Source organism: Prionailurus bengalensis, chromosome B3, assembly GCF_016509475.1.
Source record: "Prionailurus bengalensis isolate Pbe53 chromosome B3, Fcat_Pben_1.1_paternal_pri, whole genome shotgun sequence".
Taxonomy (NCBI): Eukaryota; Metazoa; Chordata; class Mammalia; order Carnivora; family Felidae; genus Prionailurus; species Prionailurus bengalensis.
In genome coordinates this window covers 73,801,907-73,811,298 of record NC_057355.1, presented here as the reverse complement: position 1 = coordinate 73,811,298, position 9,392 = coordinate 73,801,907, and the positions used below count along the sequence as shown (strand labels likewise).

Below are 9,392 nucleotides of genomic sequence, written 5' to 3'. Positions count from 1 at the left end.
AGGAGGATGGATGTTCTGGCGACCCAAGGACACTTGGAACTGAAAGGAAAGAGGGATTCAGAGTTGAAGGAATCCTTTAATTCTTTGATCTCTGAGTCCCTTTGTCTCCCTTCTCAGGCTGGTTGTCCAGATCTCATGCAGTTAGCATCAAGTCACACATACTTTGACGAAACGTAAATCAATTTTGGGGGAGTCCTTGGGAAAAGTTTTCCCATTTCTCTGTTTCTATTAGGAAACTCCGTATTAAACTCCTTTCATTCTTTTCTCATATTCATCCCATCGCTACAGGGGGGTCTCTCAAGTGTATTAATATGTATGCCACTGCAAATCCTGTACCCGATGTATCACAGACCTTGATAGAAAGCATTGGTGGAATAATTACCCTATAGCTGGTTACAGAAGGCATTTAAGTTAGAGATGGTGGTTGCACCTGAGCTCCATCATTCACCAACAAGTCTGGGACCGTTATCTACCTAACCAAAACTGTTTCCTTGGTGGGCACAGTAAGAGCACCTTTGTAAAAAGTTCTCCCACAACTTAAATAAATAATGCATTTCCAACACTTAGCACAAGGCTAGCCACAGAGCAAGCACTCACATAGTGTTAGGTATGTTCATTTCCTCCTTTGTGACTGAAACTCTAGTGGGACGATAATAAGAGGAAATCAGAGTAAAATTGGAGAAAAGATACCGTGACTTGGGCAATATGTACTGAAACAAACTGTTTAAAAAATACAAAGATATTATCAGCTCACTATGGAAAGCTTAGGAAACATAGAAAATCCATAGGAAACGGAGCAAAAATTTCACATGTAGCCCCACAGAGACATTTTTATTCAGATTTTGATTTACTTCTACTGTATTTTTTCCATTCTTAGTGTTTAATAACAGTGTTTATTGCTTTACATACCATGCTCAGAGATTATGTATTTTGTACCTCTTTCCTTCTGACATATTAGTGTCACGTTATTATAAACATTTTGTTAATCTGTTATTTGGCTGATACTTTTCAAGGGATGCATGTGCTATGAAACTATATGCTATGATACATAGTGTGGGAGAGAGCATATATTCGCAGATAAGGCATCATGCTTAATTTTTGGGGATAATATCCTAATAATGATAACAAAGAATCGTAACAATTAACAGTGATATTCAAGATTGTTCATCACTCAATTTCAAATTTGGAGAGTATATATCTTTGTTTTAAGTGATTGTCACTTCTCTGTTTTACATTACTTAATATTGTCCTTAGAGATCTGGATACAGAACTACACAAGCTTGTCACTGGTTGTTCTTCATAGAAATGACAGGTTGAGGCGAGCTTCTATAGGGAGGAGGTGACTCCATCCAAGACAGGAGCAGGACCTAATGTGATCAGATTGCATCAGAAAAGTGATAACATACGACATTATAGCTACGTGACATATGTATTTTCATGGAGAAGGACTGGATGAGAACCTGGGAAAAGGAACATGATTGCCAATCCGGATGGGAGGATCGTGGGTGATTTTTTCTTTCCTCTTTTAATTATTGTAATGTTTGCTTATGAAATAACAAGTTCAAACTCATAAGAGGAACCAGCACAGTCAGCCCATTTGTGTTAAGAGTTGGGCAGAACGTTTCAGGAGAGACAAAGGGGAAACCAATGGCTGTCCATGAAAATGGTAAACAAAAGCTTTAGAGATTCTGGGACTCATGAGCTGGACCTGGGTCAAGATAGTGAGAATGATGAAAAGAATCAAAGAGGTCAGCTGGGCGGTAGCCTGCCTGTGGCACCTTAAACACGTGACAGGTTTCTGGGCAGGGTGTCCAGAGCAGTCGGATTCCCCTTCCCCCATTCCAAAAATTGTACCCATGCAGGTTACCTCACTAGCTGCCAGGTGAGGTGTTCTATTGTCTTCAAGGCAGTTGTGATGATGGAGACTCCTGGTTTTCAGAGGAAGCTCCTGGCTCTGCAATGTTGCCCAAGGACTATGTTTCTTGGGGGATCCACCAGGGATTCAAAATGAAGGAAGCTCCAGAGCTGTAACATGGTCAGAAGGTCATGGACATAGGCGGGCCCTGTCCTCTTTGTACCGCACGTGTCCCAAACCTCCATGTTTCCAACAACCAGTCTTCCTTAAGAAATGCTCTGTGACTCCTTGGTCACCAACATCCCCAGATAGCTCATCTCTGGGCGTTCCCCAGAACTTCTGGGGTCACCAGTTTTTCAGGAAGTTTCTGTTGCTTCTGCCCCATCATAGCATCTCTGCTGGAACACTTTCCTGGGGAAATGGATGTAGAAACATCATCAATTATTCACCCATCTCTCCTAAACTAAGGCAGAGACAGACATCAATGTTGAGACTCATATGACTCATTTTCAGTTGGGCTTAAGAGGCTTCTAAGCAGAATGGTACATGCCCTTCCAGGGGCATGGTGCCCATAGAGGATTCTGGGGTAACCTATTAGTGGCAGACTCCTTGTCTCTGTGGAGCTGGCATCGGGCCTGGGCTGCCTGAGGTTCTGTTTGGTCTCCATGGAACTCAGAGATATACTGGGTACACAGCTCAAACTTAGCCGGTCTAGAGTGTCTCCCTCTTCTCTTGTAGGATGGAGCTGTGCTTCCCCTGAGATTCATTACCATCCGTGGTAATAGGGACCTGAGGAGGTCCCTTACCTCTAACTTTCTTCAACTTTGAGAGTGAGAGTTTCCTTTGTTCTGGCTGAGGAACTCAAAACTCCTGATGAAGTTTAATGATAACAAAGAGGTGCAATTATTAAAACACTCAACAAATATTTGTTGAGTGCTTATTGTGTGGCAAGTACTGGTCTACACACCAGCGAAGTATAGGCAGAGTCTTGTGGGGACCAAAGACATTAAGCAATCACACTAATAATTACTATTGTGACTAGTGTTCTGAAGGAGAACTCATAGGATAGAATAGAATAGGTAGGATAGAATTTAGTGATTCATCACTTACATCTAACACCCAGTGCTCATCCCAACACGTGCCCTCATTCATGCCCACCACCCATTTAGCCCATCCTCTCCCCCAACTCCCCTCCAGCAATCCTGTTTGTTTTCTATACTTAAGAGTCTCTCATGGTTTGCTTCCCTTTCTGTTTTTATCTTATTTCCTCCCCCCTCCTTTCCTGTATGTTCATGTTTTGTTTCTTATCTGTTTGCTTGCTGGGTTTTTTGTTCAAAAATTTTTTTAAGTTTATTTATTTACGTACTTATTTATTTATTGTGTGTGTGTGTGTGTGTGTGTGTGTGTGTGTCGGTGTGTTTGTGTGTGTGAGGGAGAGAGAGAGAGAGTGAGAGAGAGAGAGATAGCGTGCACTCGCACACATGAGCGAGGAAGGAGCAGAAAGAGGTGAGAGAATCCTAAGCAGGCACCAATCAGGGTTCAATCTCACGAACTGTGAGATTATGACCTGAACCTAAATCAAGAGTCAAACTCTTAACTGACTGAGCCCCCAGGCACCCCCAACTGTTTGTTTCTTAAATTCCACATCTGCATGAAATCATGTATTTCTCTTTCTCTGACTGACTTATTTTGCTTAACATAATACACTCTAGTCCATCATGCAATGGACTTTCGGGCTCTTTCCATAATTTGGCTATTTGAGATAGTGCTGCTACAAACATTGGGGTACATGTGCCCCTTCGAATCACCACTCCTGTGTCCTTTGGATAATTTCCTAGTAGTGCAATTTCTGGGTCATAGGGTAGTTCTCTTTTTCATTTTTTGAAGAACCTCCATACTGTTTTCCTCAGTGGCTGCAACAGTTTGCAATCCTACCAACAGAGCTAAAGCGTTCCCCTTTGTCTGCATCCTTGCCAACATCTGTTGTTTCATGAGTTAATTTGATCCATTCTGACAGGGATGAGGTAGTATCTCATTGTGGTTTTGATTTGTATTTCCCTGATGATGTGATATTGAGTATCTTTTCATGTGTCTGTTAGGAATCCGGATGTCTTCTTTGGAAAAGTGTCTATTCATGTCTTCTGCCCCTTTCTTCACTGGATTATTTGTTTTTTGGGTTTTGAGTTTGATAAGTTCTTTATAGATTTTGGATACCAACCCTTTATCCAAAATGTCGTTTGCAAAGATCTTCTTCCATTGCGTTGGGTGACTTTTAGTTTTGTGGGTTGTTTCCTTCGCTGTGCAGAAGGTTTTTATCTTGATGAAGTCCCAGTAGTTCATGCTTGCTTTTGTTTCACTTGCCTCCAGAAAAATGTCTCGTAAGAAGTTGCGGTGGCCGAAGCCAAAGAGGTTGCCACTTGTTTTCTTCTCTAGGATTTTGGTGGTTTCCTGTCTTACATTTAGGTCTTTCATCCATTTCAAATTTATTTTTGTGTATTTTTTCAATTCATGAGCATGGAATGTTTTTCCATTTGTGTCTTCTCCAGATCTTTCAGAAGCTTTCTATAGTTTTCAGCATACAGATCTTTTATCTCTTTCGTTAGGTTTATTCCAAGGTATCTTATGGGTTTTGATGCAAATGTAAATGGGGTCGATTCCTGGATTTCTCTTTGTGCTGCTTCATATTGGTGTATAGAAATGCAACCGATTTCTGTATGTTGGTTTTATATCCTGCGACTTTGCTGAATTCATGGGTCAGTTCTAGCAGACTTTTGGTGGAGTCTTTTGGATTTTCCACATAGATTATCATGTAGTCTGCGAAGAGTGAAAGTTTGACTTCTTCCTTGCATATTTGTATGCCTTTTATTTCTTTTTGTTGTCTGATTGCTGAGGCTAGGACTTCCAACACTATATTGAACAACAGTGGTGAGAGTGGACATCCCTGTCATGCTCCTGATCTTAGGGGGAAAGTGCTCAGGTTTTCCCTGTTGAGGATGATATCAGCTGTGGGTCTTTCATATATGGCCTTTTATAAAATTAATTAATTAATTAATAATGTTTATTTTTTTGAGAGAGAGACAGAGACAGAGGGTGAGCGGGGAGGGGCAGAGAGAGAAGGAGACACAAAATCTGAAGCAAGCTCCAGGCTCTGAGCCATTAGCACAGAGCCCGACGGGGACTCGAAGTCGTGAACTGTGAGATCATGACCTGAGCTGAAGTCGGACGCTTAACCGACTGAGGCACCCAGGTGCCCCTCGTATATGGCCTTTATTATGGTGAGGTATGTTCCTTCTACCCCTACTTTCTTGAGGGTTTTTATTTAAAAAAAGATGATGTATTTTGTCAAATGCTTTTCTGCATCTATTGAGAAGATCATGTGGTTCTTATTCTCTCTTTTATTAATGTGGTGTATCACGTTGATTGATTTGTGGACATTGAACCACCCTGTAGCCCAGGAATAAATCCCACTTGACCTGGTGAATAATTCTTTTAATATAGTGTTGGATTCAATTTGCTAGTATCTTATTGAGAATTTTTGAGAAATTTTGCATCAGGGAAATTGGCTTATAATTATCCTTTTTAGTGGGGTCTTTGTCTGGTTTTGGCCTCAAGGTAATGCTGACTTCACAGAATGAGTTTGGAAGCTTCCTTCCATTTCTATTTTTTTGAAAATCTTCAAAAGAATAGGTACTAATATTTCTTTAAATGTTTGGAAGAACTCACCTGGGAAGGCATCCGGCTTCCATGTATGTCTATAGCACATTTTGTTGATCCATTCATTCATCAACAGACATTTGAGTTGTCCCCATATTTTGGTTATTGTGAGTAATGGTGCTATAAACGTGGATGTACAAGTATCTGTTTGAGTCCCTGCTTTCAGTCCTTTTGAGCATATACCCAGAAGTGGAATGGCTGGATTGGATAGTAAATCTATGTTTATTTTTCAGGAAGTGCCCTAGTGTTTTCCACAGTGGCTGCACCATTTTCCATTCCCACCAGCAATGCACAAGAGCTCCAATTTGTTCACATTGTTGCCAACACTTGTTATTCTCTGTTTTTCACATTTAGAAAATACTAGCCAGGGATGCTTGCCTGGCTCAGTCAGTAGAGCATGTGACTCTTGATCTCAGGGTTGTGATTTCAAGCCCTAGTTTGGGTGTGGAGCCTACTTAAAAAAAATTAAAAATAAATAAACTAAATAAAAAATACCACCCATCTTAATGGGTATGAAGCAGTAAGTTCATTGTGAATTTGAGTACAAATTCACAATGTGAATTGTGAATTGCAATTCACACCTTGCACACCTTTTCATGTGTATTCAGCCATTTGTAGAATTGGGTTGCTTGTTTTTGTTATTGAGGACATATGTTTTGAGTTTATAGAAGTATGTAATCCCATTTTCAATCCATTCTGTGGTAATTTGTCTAATTAATTTTTCTATTTCTTTTTAGATTTTTGGTAATTTTCTTTTTCTAGGAAATCATCCATTTCCTTCTGTTTTACAAATTCGTTGTCAAAGAGTCACACATGATTTTTTCTTACACAGATCGTTTCTACCCTGAATTATAGTTCTTGTGTGTTTCTATCTTCCTTGTTAGATTTCAAATCTTTCAAAGGCATAAAATAAATTTTATATCCCAGGCCACATAGTGCATCCTTGAGCATGACCTTTGTGTAATCATTATTTTGGAACAAGTAAATACAGTAATTGATTTCATTACTTATGTAATATTTATTTGTTAATATAGCTTTATTTTTCCCATCACCAAAGTGGTGAACACTCTAGTATCAAATTTCAATAGGTCAAGTAGTATATTTCACTTTATATAATATTTAAGATAACATTTGGGATACGCAATTCATTATGGCATTTTGAGGGTGACCAGTTGTCAATGGTATGAAATTCAGAAGGAAGAGACAGAAGGTAGGATGAGAAATGGAAGGAAAGAACTAACATTCATTGAGGCCTTGCTGTGTGCCAATCACTGTTTGAGGCACTTTGCATAGAATATCTCCTCTGACATTCATCAGAATCCTTTGGAATGCACATTGTGTCCCCGTTTTACAGATGGGAAGACTGAGGCTCAGAGAAGTAACCAACCAGTAGGTAGGAGAGCTGTTATCGATAGGAACGAGGAATTTCTATCAATTTTAATTAAAAAAAGCATAAGAAGTTTGTGTACAAAATAATAAGCAATTGGGCTTAGTCCTCTGTTGAGTTCTTGCTGATGTATTACTGTGAGAGGAGCACAAGTGTGAAATGAGGGCAGTGCTAACAGAGAACTGTTAGCACCCTCTCGTCTGAGGGTGTTGGAGCAACAGACCCCAAAGAACCAGTTAGGGTGCAAGTACTTATTGAGTATTTATATGGTCAATGACAATGGGTTGGTGCTTGAGGCTTGTGGTGAATTACAGAGCTGGGACCTGCTCCCAAAGAGCTCTTTGTATTCTGTTGGGAAGCCAGGCAGACACAGATGGAATGAAGAGAATAATTCAAATCTGAGAATTAATAAAAATGCTTTGGGGATCTAGAGAGCTTATGAGTTTATGCTGAGTTGCATAGTGACTGGCACCCCAGAAACATGGCAGCAGAGAATTTTCTAAGTGGGAAAGTCTCCATTTCTTGCAGGGGCCTGAATCGTGTTAGCCTTCCTGGGAACATTAGTTTCAGCCTCTTAATTCCACAGGTTTATAAGAAGAGCTTGTTTACCTGCTCCTTAAACACCTGCTTCACCTGCTTGTTCCACAGGGTGTAGATGAAGGGATTGAGCATCGGGGTCACCACGGTGTTGAGCAAGGCCACCACCTTGTTCCTGTCCTCCCCCTCTTTTCCCTTGCCTGACCGGATGTACATGAAGATGCAGCTGCCATAGAAGAGGGACACAACAATGATGTGGGAGGAGCAGGTTGAGAAGGCTTTCTGCCTCTCCTTGGCCGAGGGGATGCGCAGGATGGTGTGGAGGATGTGGCTGTAGCAGGTGGCCGTCACGGACAGAGTGCCCAGCAAACTGAGGTTGGCCGCAATAAAACCCAGAAGTTCTATCAGACTCGTGTCTGCACATATGAGTTCCAGGAGTGGAAAGTTGTCACAAAAGAAATGGTTAATGACATTGGGGCCACAAAATGGCTGCTGAAAAGTGATGGAACTTGGAAAGACAATGAGAAGGAATCCTGCCATCCATGAACAAAGAACTGACTTCACACAGACCCTTTTGCTCATGATGGTTGCATAACGCAAGGGGTTACATATGGCCACATACCTGTCAAAGGACATCACTGCCAGTAGGAAGAACTCTGTGGTGCCCAGGAAGAAATAGAGGAAACTTTGTAGGAAACAGCCTGGGAGAGAGATGGTCTTGTATCCAGTCAGGATGTTGGTCAGCATCTTGGGGAAGATGACCGAGGTGAACCAGATCTCCAGGACAGCAAAGTTGCGGAGGAAGTAGTACATGGGGGTGTGGAGGCGCCTGTCCACGAGGGTGATGCCCACGATGAGGAGATTCCCCAGCAGAGTGAGGAGGTAGGTCAGCAGCAGCCCCAGGAAGATGAGCATCTGCAACTCACAGGCATCTGAGAGTCCCAGCAGGACAAACTCGGTGACAGCGGTGTAGTTCCGCATGGCTCCTCTGACCTCTGCTGAGGGTGGCCAATCAGAGGTGTGCAGCATCAGGAGGAGGGATGTTCTGGGGACCTCAGGAACTTTGTAACTGAAAGGAAAGGGGATGAATGTTCCATTTTTGTGTGACAGGTTCCTTTATTTCTTTGAAGGACGTATCTTTCCATCGCTCACTACTCAAGCTTGTTTTGTAACGTCCCTGGGTTTGCCATCTCATGTTTGATCCCTGGCACGTCTGTGTGTTGGAGGAAAAAGTGGTGATTTTAAGGGTGGCCTAAGTAAAGCCCCAAAGCAAAAATTATCCTTGCTTACTTTTTGAACCAAACTTTTCTTCTCAACACAGAATGAATCCTATTGCCCCTAACATTATAATCTATTTCCAATACTTTTTACTTTTATATTTATTCCAACCATAGGTCTTTTTCCATAAATAGTTCATATTTGAGGGCAGTAACCTCTTTTTGCTTAACTTAGCCATTCACTGCAACAATCCATATCCTCGTAAACTGATTTAGAATGCATAGATGCTCTATTGTTTTTCAAGATTACCTGAAATTTGATACCTTTCATGAGTATTTGGATTACTAAAAAAAAGAGGAAATTTATGAGAGAAAAGCACAACTCTTACAAATCAAAAAAGAATAATTCAAGTAATATATGCATAAATAAAAATTCTTAAGAGGAAGTTTGGTATTCAAGATTTAATGATGTATCCAGGTTCTTCTCTTACATCTCCTTGTGGACTCTAGATACAATAGACTCTTTGAGATTTCTTTTTTTTTTTTTTTTTTTTAATTTTTTTTTTCAACGTTTATTTATTTTTGGGACAGAGAGAGACAGAGTATGAACGGGGGAGGGGCAGAGAGAGAGGGACACACAGAATCGGAAACAGGCTCCAGGCTCTGAGCCATCAGCCCAGAG

The 9,392-nt window shown here is 41.0% G+C and overlaps 1 protein-coding gene across 1 annotated transcript; it reads right to left on the bottom strand.

Annotated features, from left to right (window-relative positions):
* Positions 1 to 6,994: 6,994 nt before the first annotated feature.
* Positions 6,995 to 8,944, bottom strand: LOC122467925 (olfactory receptor 49-like). Its single transcript, XM_043554489.1, has one exon. It carries the CDS (start codon positions 8,520 to 8,522, stop codon positions 7,545 to 7,547), a length of 978 nt encoding a protein of 325 aa, XP_043410424.1. The 5' UTR covers positions 8,523 to 8,944; the 3' UTR covers positions 6,995 to 7,544.
* Between the last annotated feature and the right edge of the window lie 448 nt (positions 8,945 to 9,392).

What these genes read in the sequence shown, in the direction of transcription:
- LOC122467925 (XM_043554489.1), bottom strand. Translation starts at nt 8,522, where the DNA reads ATGCTGCACACCTCTGATTGGCCACCCTCAGCAGAGGTCAGAGGAGCC.